The 18,767-nt window shown below is 36.7% G+C and overlaps 1 protein-coding gene across 1 annotated transcript in view; it reads right to left on the bottom strand.

Moving 5' to 3' along the window:
• Positions 1-18,767, bottom strand: part of CCDC73 (coiled-coil domain containing 73) — a 114,755-nt gene that overhangs the window by 29,721 nt on the left and 66,267 nt on the right. The window contains exons 9-12 of the mRNA XM_059931339.1: positions 12,930-13,061; positions 12,355-12,414; positions 10,880-10,963; positions 4,068-4,088 (exon numbers count right to left, since the gene is read on the bottom strand). Of these exons, the coding sequence (XP_059787322.1) occupies positions 4,068-4,088; positions 10,880-10,963; positions 12,355-12,414; positions 12,930-13,061 (297 nt within the window). The remainder of the gene's footprint in view (positions 1-4,067; positions 4,089-10,879; positions 10,964-12,354; positions 12,415-12,929; positions 13,062-18,767) is intronic.

Below are 18,767 nucleotides of genomic sequence, written 5' to 3' on the forward strand. Positions count from 1 at the left end.
CCACAGTAATCAGAGAAGAAAAAGAAATAAAAGGAATCCAAATCAGAAAGAAGTAAAGCTGTCACTGTTTGCAAATGACATGATACTATACATAGAGAATCCTAAAGATGCTACCAAAAAACTACTAGAGCTAATCAATGAATTTGGTAAAGTAGCAGGATACAAAATTAATGCACAGAAATCTCTTGCATTCCTATACACTAATGATGAAAAATCTGAAAGAGAAATTAAGGAAACACTCTCATTTACCATTGCAACAAAAAGAATAAAATACCTAGGAATAAACCTACCTAAGGAGACAAAAGACCTGTATGCAGAAAACTATAAGACACTGATGAAAGAAATTAAAGATGATACAAACAGATGGAGAAATATACCATGTTCTTGGATTGGAAGAATCAACATTGTGAAAATGACTATACTACCCAAAGCAATCTACAGATTCAATGCAATCCCTATCAAACTACCAATGGCATTTTTCACAGAACTAGAACAAAAAATTTCATTATTTGTATGGAAACACAAAAGACCCCGAGTAGCCAAAGCAATCTTGAGAAAGAAAAACGGAGCTGGAGGAATCAGGCTCCCTGACTTCAGACTATACTACAAAGCTACAGTAACCAAGACAGTATGGTACTGGCACAAAACAGAATATAGATCAATGGAACAGGAGAGAAAGTCCAGAGATAAACCCACGCATATATGGTCACCTTAACTTTGATAAAGGAGGCAAGAATATACAATGGAGAAAAGACAGCCTCTTCAATACGTGGTGCTGGGAAAACTGGACAGCTCCATGTAAAAGAATGAAATTAGAACACTCCCTAACACCATACACAAAAATAAACTCAAAATGGATTAAAGACCTAAATGTAAGGCCAGACACTATAAAACTCTTAGAGGAAAACACAGGCAGAAAACTCTAAGACATAAATCATCCTTTTTGACCCACCTCCAAGAGAAATGGAAATAAAAACAAAAATAAACAGATGGGACCTAATGAAACTTAAAAGCTTCTGTACAGCAAAGGAAAGCATAAACAAGACGAAAAGACAGCCCTCAGAATGGGAGAAAATATTTGCAAATGAAGCAACTGACAAAGGATTAATCTCCAAAATTTACAAGCAGCTCATGCAGCTCAATATCAAAAAAACAAACATCCCAATCCAAAAATGGGCAGAAGACCTAAATAGACATTTCTCCAAAGAAGATATACAGATTGCCAACAAACACATGAAAGAATGCTCGACATCACTAATGATTAGAGAAATGCAAATCAAAACTACAATGAGATATCACCTCACACCAGTCAGAATGGCCATCATCAAAAAATCTACAAACAATAAATGCTGGAGAGGGTGTGGAGAAAAGGGAACCCTCTGGCACTGTTGGTGGGAATGTAAATTGATACAGCTACTATGGAGAACAGTATGGAGGTTCCTTAAAAAACTAAAAATAGAACTACCATATGACCCAGCAATCCCACTACTGGGCATACACCCTGAGAAAACCATAATTCATAAAGAGTCATGTACCACAATGTTCACTGCAGTTCTATTTACAATAACCAGAATGAGGAAGTAACCTAAGCATCCATCGAAAGATGAATGGATAAAGAAGATGTGGCACATATATACAATGGAATATTACTCAGCCATAAAAAGAAACAGAATTGAGTTATTTGTAGTGAGGTGGATGGACCTAGAGTCTGTCATAAAGAGTGAAGTGAGTCAGAAAGAGAAAAACAAATACTGTATGCTAACACATATATATGGAATCTAAAAAAAAAAAAAGTGGCTCTGAAGAACCTAGGGGCAGGACAGGAATAAAGACGCAGATGTAGAGAATGGACTTGAGGACATGGGGAGGGGGAAAGGTAAGCTGGGACGAAGTGAGAGAGTGGTGTGGACATATATACACTACCAAATGTAAAATAGATAGCTAGTGGTAAGTAGCCGCATAGCACAGGGAGATCAGCTCGGTGCTTTGTGACCACCTAGAGGGGTGCGATAGGGAGGGTGGGAGATGCAAGAGGGAGGAGATATGAGGATATATGTATATGTATTCACTTTGTGAATTCACTAATTCACTTTGTTATACAGCAGAAACTAACAAACCATTGTAAAGCAATTATACTCCAATAAAGATGTTAAAAATAATAATAATAATGGGGCCTATTCTGCAAAAGGCCATCCAGCAAGTCACTCAGAATTGCATGATAGGTCCCCTCAAATGGGAACTCAACATAGAGGAACTTGCCCCACTGAGGAGTGGCAAATAGACTACTCAAATTTCCCCAGGAAATTTTAAATCCGTGTTAGTGTTTGTATCTTTTTCGGGATGGGTGAAAGCATATCCCACCTGGACAGAAAAAAATCTTTGAAGTAGTTAAAGCCCTCCTTATGGAAATCACTGCCTAATTTGGATCGTCTAACACCCTTCACAGTGACAATGGACTGGCTGCTGTCTCTAGCATAACCCAACAAGTGTCTAACGCACTGTGTACTGATTAGAAACTACGTTCATCCTGAGACCACAATCAACAGGAAAAGGTGAGAAAATGAATCATGCATTTAAAAAAAGAGCAAAGATGAATCATACATTTAAAAAAAGAGCAATGCTAAAGTATGTCAAGACTAACTTCACTTGGGATAAGGCCTTGCCAGTTGCCTGCTATGGATTAGAGTGGATTCCAGAAGCAAGCTTAAATTAAGCCCCTTTGAAATTTTGTGTGGCAGGCTTTTCCAGGTGTCTACCCAGGCAGGAGAATCCAGTGATGTTTTAAAAGGACCTACTACTGCTAATTATGTCAAAATTATAGCCACTATACCAACCTCTGTTTATAAGTGTGCTTCCAAAAGGTCTGCCTATCCACCTGAAGTACCCCTGGACCCTCCCTATTCAACCCAAAGACCTCATCCTCCTCAAAAGCTGGAAAGAGCAAGGACATGACCATCAGTTGGCTGTGCAGTGGACAGGATGGGGCCATATGAGGTCTTGCTAACCACGCAGTTATGAGTGAAAGCAGCTGGGGTTAAGCCATGGATTCACCACACCCGTGAAGGCTGCACCCACAACGTCAAAGCACCAAGGAGAGTCTCTAAGCTAGAGAAAACTATAGTAGACAGTGGACTTGTGATCTGAAGATTTAAGATTTCTGTTCAAATAAAGATAAGTAATAAAAGCAAAAAATATATATAAATATATAAATAAATAAAATAAAATAAAGGCTTCATAATATTCCATCTATTTAGAGTTCTCAATTACTATACAGATTATCAATATGCAAGGACATAATTATGCAAAGTTATGGAAACATCTAAAAAAAGCATTTTGCAATTTTAACATGAAGATTCTCCTCTAGCTCATAAAGAACTATGCACTTTGAGAGCACTCAATGAATACCTATTTTGACTGCCTCTACTTTAGGACAATGCAAATATTTTTATAGAAGTCATGATTTCATCTTAATTTATAGGTACATATTATAATAACAGGGCAGTCTCTGAATATTTACAATGGTATGTATTTAATAGATGCTTAGTACTTTAACATTGTAATAAATATTTATAGTATTTATATTAATAACACTGTATTTTAAGATGGACAAATCAAAGTTTAGAGGAGACATGGGAGAGTATACCACAGACTCTATCCTAGTAATAATAAATGACCATGAGCATTATGTTCTTAAAAAGTATATTATATTAATATATATCAATCATTTCCTGTCCCTACCTATACCCCCATCTAAAAGAAACTGCCAGGTTTTCTCTCAGTTTCCATGTTTTGGAGACATTCCATCCTTCCCTTAGAATTTGGACCAATTGCTCTTTCATTCTGCTACACTGATCAGGTAATCTCTGAAAATTTCCTTTTTTCTTCTGTGATGGGTCTCCTGTTTCCTAGATCCCATGATTTCCTCTTGGTTTACTCCCTTGTCTTGATAAAGCAACCTTTCTACTAGTTCTTGATAAAGGAGGCAGATATGGTACATTTTTTGAGACCCTGCTTGTCTGAAAATATGTTTATTTTACCAATACTTAACAACTTCTTTGGCTAAATACCATACAATTCTGCTTTGGAACCTTTGAAGGCATGGTTCTATTATCTTCTACCTCCAGTGCTGCCAATGAAAAGTCTGAAGTCATTATGTTGCCATTCTCATTTTGGATCCTTCCTATGTGACCTACTTTTTTTTCTCCCACCGAAAGTTTTATAATCTTCTCTTTAAGTGTAGTATGAAATTTCATAATGATATGCATTGGGGTTAGGCAAAACAAACTCAGATCCTTCAGTTATGGGTTACTTTCTTGCATTATTTCTTTGGTCATTTGCTCTCCTTCCATCTTCTCTGTTCTCTCTGAAACTCACCAGACTTCTTGAACTGACCCCTCATTTTCTTCCTTTCCTGTTTTCCATCTTCTTGTCTTTTGGTTCTACTTCCTCAGATCATCTCGATATTATCTTCCAACCTTTCCACTGTACTTTTTCATGTCTACTAATATATTTATTTTAAGGGTTCTCTTTTATTCTAGGAATGTTTCTTTTTTTAGACTCAATTACTGTTTTGTGGATTAATAAATACATTTCTCTTAACTGAGTATAATTTCTTAGCTTCTCCAAGTTTTTTTCATTACCCTGTTTGTTTTGTTTGTTTTTCACATTGGAGACTTTCTTCAAATATCCAGTGATCCTTAACTGCTTGTTCATATTTAACAATGAAATATTAAAAAGCTGGCTGAAAGCTTTGTCAACTACAAAGTTTTGTCACTATAGTGGTGGGCTTCACTGTGCACTGATCTGGCTGAGCTGTTTCATCGGGAGAGCTTAACTGCAGCAGCTATAGTCTCTTCTCTTGAGCAGGTTAGTTGCCCCATAATGGAATCTTTCATTCTGCTGCCTGGATGTTACAAGGTTAACTGTCCTCTTAAGGACTAGGCTGGGAGACTTCAGAATTCAGTATTTAGACTTCCCAAACTGTTTTCAATATGATACTCTTAGTACTGTGCTGGTAAATTGGGTCTCAAAAATAAATAAATAAATAAAGCCTGATTTGCAGCACTTGCCAATTTCATTAGTGTTAAAAACCCCACCATGGTCAACTCAAGCTACCACTCATTTAAATCAGCTTACAAAATGACAACAGCTCTAACAACTAGCTCTCCCTGGTACCAGTTGCCTCTAGCACTCTACTGAATCTCCCCAACCTCAGTTGCTCCTCAAACTCTCCAACATAATTCTCCAATCTTCTGCCAAACAGAAGACAGGGAGTGCCTATTTGTGCAGGGTAGGGGAAAGTATCTGGATATGCAACAGCTTCCTATATAGACCTTCTAGTTTTTGGCTTCAATTGTGCACCTTACTTCTAGAGGCACATGATGCTTGCAATTCCTGATTATTTCTGTATCTTCAACTTGGGTTTCTACTTTCTCTCATTTGCTAAGTAAATTACTAATTTTCCATATGGTTCCCACTTTTAAAACTTAATTTTTATTGTTTCTTCTCCCTATTTCCTCATCCTTGTGGATTTATTAATGTCATTTATTGCAGTTTCAGAAGGAAATACAAGGGAATGTATAGGTTCAATCCGATATGTTTAACCAGAAGCCCTGACCTAGCAATATCTGAACTTGCAAAGAGTCTGAATTTACTCATTGTTAATCATTCATTAGTTTAATAAGATTTAATGAGCTCCTACTATGTGGCAGATACTCTTTTGGGCTTTTATTAGTGAAAATGTTACTCTTTTTATGGAATTTACAGTCTACCAGGAAGTTATTCGCTATTATTTGCATCTGGATTAACAAGCCTGAAAACCCTCTCTGAAAAAATGTATATTGTGGAAAATCAAAATAAAACCACCTGTTAATGCTTTAATATACCAAAAATTAAGTAAATTATTCTGGTTAATACTATGTTAACACTATGACTATAGGAGCAAACTAAATAAATAAATTATTCTTCCTAACACTATGATAATAGCAGCATAACTATACTTTTATCTGGACTAAACTATGATTAAATCATAGTAGAAAATATTCTCTATCATGAGAATTTAGGTCTCTATGCTCCAAATTGTACTTAAAAAGAAAATAAGACAGATGATAGCATGATTGCAGAGCACTGAAAAACAGTAGGCCATTATGAAGAGTAATGATCCCTTTTAGTACAGGTGGAATTAGAATGCTCCTCGGGAAAACACTTGAGATATCTATGCAGCATAATCCTCAGCAACAGTTCAACATTAAAATTTTTTTATACTATATATCAGTGGTTCTCCAACACCAGTCTGTAAACAAGTACTGATCCATGACAAAAATCTCACTAGTCCATGGCAAAAAATGTCAATATAAAGTCATCAAATGTGTTCTCTTGTAAAGGACTGTCCTTTATCTGATATTACATCCTTAATATACTTTTGGTGTTAAAACGTTATCTTTTATAAAATGAAAGTGATGATAGATGGTATTGTTTATTTTTTAATGCCCTTATCTGTTAAAAAGCTGACAATTCTATCCTGTTCTTGCTAATACTTTGTTTGAAATTTTACTGTATGAAATCTAGTTTCTCCATGTACTATCAAGGCTCAGGCAATAATGGGGCTAGTAAAAGAGAGAGGCATTTGGATTATCTAAAATATTGGCAGTTACAGTTAAAAGATCCTGGACCATAGTTACCTTCATCATTAACTCAAAGAAACACATGACTACATATATTTATGACTACTGTAGGCCCTGTAGAATTCAACAATACATAAACATTGGATTTAGAGCCAATGAAGGGCAATTTGAAAGTTGTAGTCTTTGTATAACTGATGTAACAAGAATGGCAGTTCTCACAGATCTAGGAAGAAATATCTTAACAATGTAATCTTGTAGAAATAGTGCTGAAGTAGAATCAAGACAAATATTTAATTCTGGTTTTGCCACTAATTATAGGGCCTTGAACTACACTGCTTACATTTAGTGGATCTCTATTTCATCACAAAATGAAATGGCTGGACTGGCTAATCTCTAACATTTTGATCATCCTAAAAATCTATGCATCAACTCCTTTAAATGGATTGAAAGTTATCAGACAATCCTGATAACTGCTACTCATCAATAATTTGGATAAATTATATCATATGTTTCTTGAGAGAAGGTTCAATACCTTAGGGAAACAGTCCCAGTTATGCATCTATAGCGTGGGTAGAAGAGGTGAAGGGGGAGATACTTCCTGATAACTGGACTTTAAGAGAAATTTTTTTAAACTAATCTTTTATTGGAGTAGGTGAAAGCATTAAAAGAAGGGAGAGATTTGGCTCTACCATACCTTTTCCCTCTCCCTAGTACTGGGGGGCAGGCAAAAGAAAAGAGGAAGGCAAACCTCTCTTTACATGACTAGTTATAGAACATCAATGGTAAGAAGATAAGTGTTTCATTGCTCAGGTTAAGTTTGGTTTCATTCAATGATGATAGACTCAGCATAATTTCTGGGGCCGGGTGCCAGAAATTAAAGACACTTAGATACAAAACTTTTTCTTTTCTTCGTGGTTCCTCCCTCCCTCTCGCTTTCTCTCTCTCCCCCTCTCTTTTTTTCTTCCTATCCACCTACCATGGTGCTTTTTATTTTCTACTTAATGTTATGGTCCCCTGGGATACTCACAGGCCAAAGGCAGACCCTCACAGATGCCTAAGGGCCTCACCACATGACTCAGCACTGGGTTCTACCTCCTGCAAGCTGCTAGACCCATGTATTATGTCCTGGCTGAAGTTGGTGAAGTCAGTCTCTCCATCCCATGGGTCCTCTGCCCCAACCTATGGCAGGTGGGTAACCTCTAAAGGACTGCAACTGCCAGGCAGGGATGCAACTCAGTACCTGGACTGGGGACACACTCCCTGCCAAGGCACCTACCTAATGTGCCGGGGCATTGCCAACCTGGGACAGAGGATGCTGCAGGGCACATGTACTCAGCTCAGACCCTCCCTGCTACATCTAGGCCTCCACCTGTGTTAAAGGGCAACAAGAGAACACAGGCCTCTACCCACCAATGTGACCCAGTCGACTCACAGCAGTGGCAAGACAGGAGCAGGGAGGCTAAGGCTGTGCCGGGCCGAGGGCACCAAAGGGTAGAAGAGTCAGCAGCCAAGAATGGTTCCTGGTAGCCAGTAGGAGGCAGGAGAACGCCGGAGCTGAGGCTTCAAGCCCCAGTGCATGCTCCATTTTCTCATCAGACTTAATTTACAAAACATATATTCAAATATAAAAATTTAAAAAGGGGCTTCCCTGGTGGTGCAGTGGTTAAGAATCTGCCTGCTGATTCAGGGGACATGGGTTTGAGCCCTGGTCCGGGAAGATCCCACATGCTGTGGAGCAACTAAGCCTGTGCGCCACAACTACTGAGCCTGCGCTCTAGAGCCCGCGAGCCACAACTACTGAGCCTGCGCTCTAGAGCCTGCGAGCCACAACTACTGAGCCCACGTGCCACAACTACTGAAACCCATGCACCTAGAGCCCGTGCTCCGCAACAAGAGAAGCCACCGCAATGAGGAGCCCGCACACTGCAACGAAGAGTAGCCCCCGCTTGCCTCAACTAGAGAAAGCCCGCCTGCAGCAACGAAGACCCAACACAGCCAAAAATAAATTAAATAAATAAATAAAATTTTTAAAAAATGTTAAGACAGTGACCACAGAATATTAAAACTGAAACTCAAGGCTCCTCTGGGCTTTATGCAACTGTACTGGTTACATTCCCATGAAGCTGGCCCAGGCCTCTGCTGAGAGTGGTCTTTTTGTGGGAGGTGAATGTACTTTTCTTGGGAAATGTTCAGCTTCACCCTTCATTACCAAGAATCCCTTCAGAGGCGCACAAATATTTTCCACTGGCCACCCCAGTGGAACATGTCCCCAACGCCTTCTCTTGAGTTGGACATCCCATCACTTGGCAGTTCCTGCTCTTCCACTAACCTCCACATACCTTCACGTGGAGCCAAGGAACCACCATGTTCTCAATTCTGCACGCTTCCAGGGCCATATAGCATTAGAACAAGCACAATACACACTTCAAGCTCCACTGGAACAGATTACTCCAAAAACTTTCCTCCTTGAAATTTCTAGACTAGGACTGGGCATCAGTCTATATGTTCTTGGTATACACTTCCACACTTCAAGAAACATAGGCCAAGTTCTCCCACATGAACTTATCACATTTTACTGGCAACACCACAGTGGACCTTCAGGTTTCAATAGCATCTCAAGCATCCATCTAAAAAACAAGATGGCAGTTTCCCCTTTTTGTACCCCAATTTTTACACGATTTTCCTGTAGACTCCTTCACTTAGATTCATGAGGGGAAGTGCATCTCCCTCTACTAGGGATGTAAGAGAAAAATCTCTCTTAATGAACCTTCACTCCCAAAACATCAGTGGCCATAACTTCTTCCCCTCCGCAATCATTTTCGTATACGTACTGGGAAGAGGATGATGGGGTGATTGTTATGGTAATAGGGCCAGTTCTATCATGTTCCTGTGAAGAGGGAGCTGCCCTCCCTCCATTTCTGTGAGGTCACGGATTCCTCTCCTAGAATGTGGTGACACTTGTCACCTTTTATTTTCAGTTTTGGATCTTGGCCACAATTCTAAGACACAGAAAAAAAAACACAAACCCATCCAATCTGCTACAAAATTAAATCAGTTACTTGATAAAACTGAACATTTAACTAGCAACTTAAATGTTAAAATAAAACATGCTCGGGGCTTCCCTGGTGGTGCAGTGGTTGAGAATCTGCCTGCCAATGCAGGGGACACGGGTTCGAGCCCTGGTCTGGGAAGATCCCACATGCCGCGGAGCAACTGGGCCCGTGAGCCACAACTACTGAGCCTGAGCGTCTGGAGCCTGTGCTCCGCAACAAGAGAGGCCGCGATAGTGAGAGGCCCGCGCACCGCGATGAAGGGTGGCCCCCACTCGCTGCAACTGGAGAAAGCCCTCACACAGAAACGAAGACCCAACACAGCCAAAAATAAAAATAATAAATAAATAATAAATTAAAAAATTTTTTTAAAAATAAAAAAATAAAAAAATTAAAAAATAAAACATGCTCATAAATTTTACCTCAAAAAGCAAACAAAAGATCTGTCAAGTACTGAACTCTATTTAATGATGCTCATGATGTAATATGCTAAGGGTGAAGTGTACGGATGACTGCAATTTACTTTGAAATGCATATAATAAAAAAGGGGTGGAGAAACATATGATAAAGCAAATAGGTAAAATATTAATTGTAGAATCTAGGAGGTAGGTATATGATTATCTATGATACAATTCTCTCAACGTTCCTGTATGTTCAAAAATTTTCATTAAAAAATGCTGGGGGGGCTTCCCTGGTGGCGCAGTGATTGAGAATCTGCCTGCCAATGCAGGGGACACGGGTTCGAGCCCTGGTGTGGGAAGATCCCACGTGCCGCGGGGCAGCTGGGCCCGTAAGCCACAATTACTGAGCCTGCGCATCTGGAGCCTGTGCTCTGCAACAAGAGAGGCCGTGATAGTGAGAGGCCCGTGCACCGCGATGAAGAGTGGCCCCCGCTTGCCGCAACTAGAGAAAGCCCTCGCACAGAAACGAAGACCCAACACAGCCATAAATAAATAAATAAACAAATACTTTAAAAAAAATGCTGGGGAAAAAATAAATAAATAAAATAAAATAAATGTTCATTACTTTGGACATTGATAACAAGCTGATGAAGGAGGCCAATATTTTACCCTTAAAATTCAAAATGATCTCAGATAAAGTTGGACAGACGAATGCAACTAAACAGGTAAAACTCATTAGATGAAAACATACTAATATATATATATAAAATCAGGATATGTATATATATCCTGATTATTTTAGCACCTTCAATTCTTCTTCCATTTTAGTATTAGCTTGAGTCTGTTGCTGAAGTAACTGCTGCAATTGTTGGAAAGAAATGATGATGCCCTATAAAAAAGTATAAATATGACATATTAATTGAAAAAGTTTTAAGGCAGTAGGTATGTTTCTAAACTCATTCTTAAAAATATATTTTCTAGTTTCTTAACTTATTATCTTTACAGTTTAATTTCAATGCCATAATAAACAATGTACTGAAATAAACTAATGGTATATTTTATTAATTTAATATTTAACATAATTTGTATTACATGATTTCTTACAAAGTATTATTTCCAAGAGTTCCTCAAATAATTAACAAAGTTTTTGAAATGGACCACGAATTCTGTGACACTACTGAAAAATGTAAAGAATTCAAAACTAAAACTTTTGTTGGTTTTCCCCCCAAATGGTAAATATTATCACTACTAAAATATATCACTGCTGGTGGGCTAGGATGGCATGGCATGCATTCAGAATCAAACAGAGGAAAAGCAGAAGAGAAAAAAAAGAAGCAGGAGAAATTTTCTTTCACATATCTTTTTTTAGAATAGAATAAGTATAAATATCAAATAAATGCCAATGAGAGTATAATGTCCTGCAAATGCATGCTCTAAGCATACACACATTTCAATAATTATCTGCTAGTGGTCCAAACTAAGGAAAAAACTAATTTATTTTTATTCTTTTTATCTTATTTATTTATAAAATATTTTAATGTAATTTTTCTCCAGCTTTATTGAGATATAATTGCCATCTAACGTGTAAGCTTACGGTGTACAACGTGATGATTTGATACACATATTTATTGTGATATAATTAACACAATAAGGTTAAAATCTCTATCATCACACATAATCACCAAGTTTTTTGTATGTGGTGAGAACATTTAAGACTCTCCGTATAAAATAAGTAAGCTACAAGGATATATTGTACAGCACAGGGAATATAGTCAATATTTTATAATAACTTTAAATGGAGTATAATCTATAACAATTTTGAATCACTATGTTGTACACTTGAAACTAATATAACATTGTAAATCGACTACACCTCAACTAACTAAATAAATACTTTTAAAATAATATGTTTTCGGAGTCTCATAAAAAAAAATCTACTCTCTTAGCAACTCTCAAATATATGATACAGTATTGTTAACTAAAGTCATCATGCTGTACATTCCATCCCCAGAACTAACTCATCTTACAACTGGAAGTTTGTACCTTTTGATGAACATCTCCCCATTTCTCCTCTGATTTATTTTTTAATGGGAGTATAGGTGAGACCTGGTTAAAAAAGGTACACATGTATCTATTCAATACACACCAACTGAGTGCTTACTATGTGCTAGGAATTGACCTAGGCATGATTCCATTTGTTACTTAACTTAGTTTATTTCCCACATTGTATTTGGTTTTTAAAATATTTACTGGCTTCCAAATTATCTTATGATTGCTTGCCTGTTTTTCTTCTTGAATATGGGTAATCTCTTCATTAATCTTCTTATTTAATTCCAATTCCTAAAAAATGTGAATAATTTTAAAGTTATGATACAAAATTCAGCAAATTATACATTCAATCCAGTGCTTAACAAATTTGGGAGTGTGATGACCTATTATTACTCCAGAGAACCAATGTTTGTTTACTGTTGAAGCAGTGACTCTAGTGAACTGAAGGTGGTGTTAGATACCCAGTACAGGCTGGTGCAAACTTATAAACATTAATGTTAGAAACTACAGAATTTCTCATCTCCAAAAGCTTTCCTGAGGATACCATTATACCAGAAGATTACCTGATACCATATTAAAGTGAAAATAAAGTGGTTATAGCTAAATTTTATTATCCTAAAGTTTTGTTGATAATGCCAAAAATTATCTAGCAATTTTTTAAAAATTTGTAAAATCTTTACTATGTATATTAACTCTACAAAGAAGGAACGTTTTTGTATTATAATCTTCTTGTTTATATATCTCAAATTTTCATAAATTTTACAAAAATGTTCATTTTATAAACATGAACATATTTAATTAAATACCATTTTGAGTCTTTCTTGAAGTTCTTGAAATTTTTGTTCTTTAATTGTTAAATTGATGTTTTCTTCTCCCATCTTATGTTGTTGACATGTGACCTTGGTCTTTATCAAGTCTGAGGTTACTTTTTTAAGTTCCTTAACATAAGAAACATCAAACAGAGAATTCAGTACACATGTTTCATCAAAGCAAGGCACTTTTCTGACAGTTTTAAAGTTCATTTTAAACCTATCACTATAATTTACTATATTTCATATATTAAGATACTACTACTTGCCCATCAAGGTCCTTTTTCCCTAGTTTCCTTGCCAGATAATTAGCCAATGCTATTTGTAGTTACGGAATAGGCAAACGCAATGACACAAAGATAGAATGCATGATCTTTGTTCTTAAAAATAATACACTAACTAAATGAACTAACCAACCAGAAGCAGGGTGTTTTCACTGATGACTTATTCAACAAAAATCTTTTAAGATAAAAACATGATATAAAAGATTATCAATTCCCAAGTTATTAGCAGCTAATAAGAAAAATTTATGTAAGAAATAATTATAACGTGATGAGTGCTATAATACAGGAAGGGATGTATAGAAATATAAAGAATGAAACAGTTTGGTTGAGGGCATCAAGAAGGCATTACACAGGAAAGTGGTATTTGAACTGAGTCTCTAAAGATAAATTTTTGAAGAGGACAAAAAAATGAGTAGATATTCCAGGCAAAAAGATTCAGAAAGGTACAGAAACATGAAAGAGCATATTTTTCAGGGAAACAGAACTAATATGATATGGTTGGAGCTAATTTGTTATGGGTAAGGGGGAGGAGTAGAGTACTGGTAGTTGTGACTAGAAGTTTGGCAAAATTCAAATATTGAAAGATTTGTAGGCCAAGCTAAAGAGTTTTAATTTTATCCTATAGACAATGAGGAATTAACCACTGAAGGATTTTGAATAAGAGAATGACATAACAAGATTCGCATTTTAGAAAAATAACTCTGGCATCATTGTAGAGGATAGACTTGAAGGGGATACAAAAGAAGTCTTCACTGTGAAGTTTTATGTCCACTGAGTTTAACAGATACATCCAAACACATTTAAATCCCGAAACACCAGCTTCTGAATGGTGTGTACTTCATTGTACTGCTGTTTTGTGTATAGACTATATTAAATACTCAAGGATGTGATTTTCACATTCCTGATTACACAGCACCTGAACTCCCTTTGAATTTTGAAGGCCCACTAGAGAAGCCGGAAATGCCAAATACTAGCTTTATAAGCATGACACCAGGCTCTGCTAATCAGAAGCACCTGTCTTGGATATTGGATCAGGAACTAGTAACACAAGAAAAAGAACTGCTGCAAACCTTTCTGTTGGTACATAGCAGGGGCTGTGCTAGTAACTTCAACCTTCCATGGACAACAGTGATACTGCTGTAGCAGTAGCAGTATCTACTATGGTCAACAGTGATGGTACAAGCTGCAGTGTACAACAACTTAGTAGTGGAAGTTGGTTATATACCTTCTTTTGTTTATGACAGTTTTCCAAGTCTGAGATGACCAACATGCAAATTCCTTTGCTGAAAAAAATCATCTTACAATTAAGAATCTTGATTAATACACTTCAATTTTTAAAAGGTTGTATTTAAGAACCGAAGTTGGTTCATTAGTGTGGTGAGATTACAGGAAATTTTTATTTTCTTCATTTTGCTGTTAGGTGTTTTCTCTTTTTTTCTAAAACAAACACATATTTCTCATGTATCAGTTTTAAAATAGTATGTAAAGCTATGGAAACAGGTGCAGTCACTTAGTTATTAGTTAGAGGAAAGATGATGACAAATGACTGAGTCTTAAAGAACTCCAAGATTCATGGATTAAAGAAGCTGCTAATACAGAAGGCTGAGAAATACAGTCAACTGAGGCAGAAAGAAAACCAAGAGAATGTGGTATCAAGGAAGCTGAAAAAGGAACGGCAGAAAACAGGGCTGTCAATACCTCCAGAGTTCTACATGTTATAACCTCAGCCACCTAGAGGGAAACTTGCCTGATTGATTACCTTTTAACCCCTAGTCCAAAATCCAGGAGAATGGATTCACTGGTCTTAGTTCACATATTCCCTCTAGATATGTGCACTACATAAAATGACTGCTAAAGTAACCACGTGGGTTAAGAGATACGGCTTTATTCTCAGAAAAGCAGGCAGACAAAATAATGTACAAAGAGAACAATCAGCATGTACTGAATAACGAAAGAAGTTTGAATGAAGGAGGTAGGCGTTGAAGAATGAGTAGTATACTGGATATCCTTCATTTGTCGCTCCTGATTCACCCTCCACTTTCTCTGTGGCCGGTGTGGCATCTGTGGATATAGCAAGCAAGCTCCCTTCCCTCTGGCTTGTGGGGTTCAATCTCTGGGAGGCATCAGTAAATCAGTATGCTGGGAAGAGAGAGAGATGGAGGTGTTTCCCCAGCTCCCTCTCTACATGACAACAAATTGGCAATAGCTCTGTACCTTTACCAAAGGTCACAGCTTCTGAACTGTAGCTTTCTTCTACAGCTTTACCTATAGCTCCCTCCAGGTTCCAGTATCTGCTTCCTTCCCTTGCCACCATCAGGTCTACCTTCTATCCCTTGTTGGTTTCCCTTAACTCTGCCTACAACTCTGTAAATAGCTCTTTCATCAAACTTTTCTCAATTTCCCATACCAATGTGCCATCTGTTTCCTGCCTCAATCCTGTTTAATACAAGTAAGTTGAGAGAAGGCATTTCAAGTTGGGGCAGGGAATATGGAGGAGAGAAAAGGTAAAAAGACAGGGAAAATTAAGAATTATGATAATGGCAACAAAGATTTTGGATTAAACAGAATGGAAGATGCTTATTAGGAAGTAGTAGGAAACAATGTTGAAGATGTAAAATGGGACCAGACCATGGAAGTTCTGGAAAGCCAATTAAAAAAGTTTGGGACTAAATCAACATGTTGTACACCTTAAGCTTAAACAGTGTTATATGTCAATTATATCTCAATAAAGCTGGAAAAAAAAGTTTTGGACTTGATTTGGTAGACAAAGGAGAACTATTCAATTTATCATTCCTTCTACATATGCTAAGTATCTAGCATGTGTCAGGCACGTAGAAGCAATAATATTAAACTAGTAACTTAGTAAAGTTAGTCCAGCAAAAAGAGTGAATAAAAACTGGAGAACAGAACACTGGCTACAAGGCTATTTTATTAATCCAGGCATGAGATGATGAATGTCTAAACCATTGAGAAATGGATAATGAAAAATATGAGACATTCTAAAGGAAGATATAATTGAATAGACAAAGGAAATGAAGGAAAAAAGATGATTTCAAAGCGTTTAGATGAAGCTAGAAGAAATAAGAGACCATGAAATGTGAAACAGAGATGCATGAAAATGGAAAGGAAACGAAAAATCTGCTTCACTGATGAAATAGATGAAAAATCTATTAAAGACAAGAAATAAGAGAGGGACAATATTCTGAGATTGACTCTTAAGAAAGCCAAAAAGCACAAATCACTAAGCCTAAGCCATAGGCTGTTACTGTTCTAAAAAAAATCGTTCATTCATTATTTTTCAAATTATAAAAGGTTACATATGATGAATTCCCTCAAATGAAGTTTCAAGGTATCAGTGATGGTTCACCGTCATAGGGAGCAAGATGATTTCCTTTGAAAGGAGAGTTGTATGATTTTTTTTTTTTTTTGGCAGGGGGAAGAGGAAGGATGGGGAGAATAAAGAATCAATCCAATGGGTGACCCTGAAGTTACAGTAAGTCATAAAAGGCGATGACCTGCAGGCAGTTGAAAATACAGAACTGGAGATTAAAAGAAATGTGAGGCTAGAAATATAGATATGAAGTCATCTATATGAAGTGAATGATGGAATTAAGGAGGATGAGCTAATTGAAAAAAAGAATATGAAGAAAAGAAAGAGACGTTATGATACAGCTTTGGAGGAATCGGAAAAAAAAAAGATAATCTGCGAACCGGAGGAATTTATTTGTACCCAAAGACCCTTAAAAAGTGAACTATCACACAGATGTTCAAAATTAATACATTTTATATTTTAAACATCATTTTGTACAAAATACAATATTCTGTAATGAAAAGCATGAATTGTCAGTATAAGTTAGGATGCTTTGGTTATAACTATCAGAAAGCCATACTTAAACCATTAAATAATAATGAAATATATTCTGTAGCAAGAGGTAATTTAGGTATTCCACAGCAACTGTCTCTTCCTGGAACTCTTATTAAAGAGTAAGAAAAATTTTCTTTGAACCACCTCCTGCTAGCCAGAATTAGATCACATGCTAATTCCTGAACCAAATACTGGCATAAGGAATGGAGATGATATTAATTGGCTTAGAGACAGACTGATCATATGAGGTGCACTAGATGTTGAGGAATTATCACAATATCCACTACATGAAGAATTTCAACTAACATTATAAAATTTATAGGTTGTTTAGAATATTACTGACTACAAATAGTATACAGTACAAAGTGAGGATAAATGGAGACTTTTTTACAAGATGCTTGACTTTGAATAATTCAACTAACTGTTGGATCCAGTTAACGGTTTTTAAATTGTGCTCTGAGAAGTCCTAGAGGTTCCATGGAGCCCCTCCACAGCTGCTGATAGAGAAGAAAGAGCCAACTTGTATGGCTCCAGTGTTCCTAAAACTCTCCCTTCAAGCACAAGTAGCTCTACTTTGTTTTAATACTGAGCTTCCACGTCTTTAACAGAAGGTTCTACAACTCAAAGAAAGATAAAAACCAGTAGATCAGATGATCCTTATGATTCCATGAAATTTAGAGAGGATCTGAAGAAGACAAATAGTTGGCAGAGAACTAGTCATTGTAGAAATAGAATATAATTCAAGCATGAAGGGGGAAAAAGCAATTAATGAGTTGGAAGAAATTTCAGACTTTCCTATCTGATAAAAAATTTATCAGATGAGGCAATGTTTTAGTTGTCTTGAAAGCCTATGCATATAACCCACCTATAGTTATGGTGCAGAAAAACTGCACCATCAAAATTTGCCTTAATTTTAACCTAATTTCACTTGCAAGTAACAATAATCCCATAAATTTCTATGCATGTTAAACTTTCTGAAGTGCTTTTCCACATATTATTTTATATTTCTTACACATATATAAAATAGGAAAGGCAGATATCATTAAATTCATATTGCAAATGAGAATATAAGGAGAAAAGCAACACTAGTATGATCTAAGTCATGTACCTCCTTCAGATGACTATAGTTGAAAGGTTTAGTTTTAGAGAAAAAAGGTAAAGTATGAGTTAAAATTAACAGAATAAATGAGAAATATTATGCAGGGAATTATGTGTAGGCAGGAATAGGCCAATGGACTGGGTGAAGTAATGGAGACTAAAAGACTAGAGGTCAATCTAAGAACAGAGTGGGGTGTGTAAATGGTACAGGTGATAGAAAAGGATGCTCTGGTTGGAGAAGGAGAAGGGCTGAATGACAGAGCCCAAAGAAAGCAGTATTTAATGATGAGTTTCAAGGTAATGGAAATACTAGTCTAGATACGCAGAGTCAAGGTCTATGGGGACCTAGTAGTTTAGGAGGATGAATATTAGCAACTTCCCCTTTTAATAAACATATGTTTTCTAATGGTGAATGAAGCAGAGAAGAAACTTATGCGGATGAATTGCTTATACTGTTACTGTTACCAGTAGAATGGTTAAGATCACAGGTTCTGGAGCCAAATTTGTTTGGGTTCCAAACCTCACTCTATTTTCCTTGTTGTGTAACTTTAGGTAACTTACTTAAATGCATTCTGCCTCAAGTTCCTC

This window comes from Balaenoptera ricei, chromosome 8 (assembly GCF_028023285.1).
Source record: "Balaenoptera ricei isolate mBalRic1 chromosome 8, mBalRic1.hap2, whole genome shotgun sequence".
Taxonomy (NCBI): Eukaryota; Metazoa; Chordata; class Mammalia; order Artiodactyla; family Balaenopteridae; genus Balaenoptera; species Balaenoptera ricei.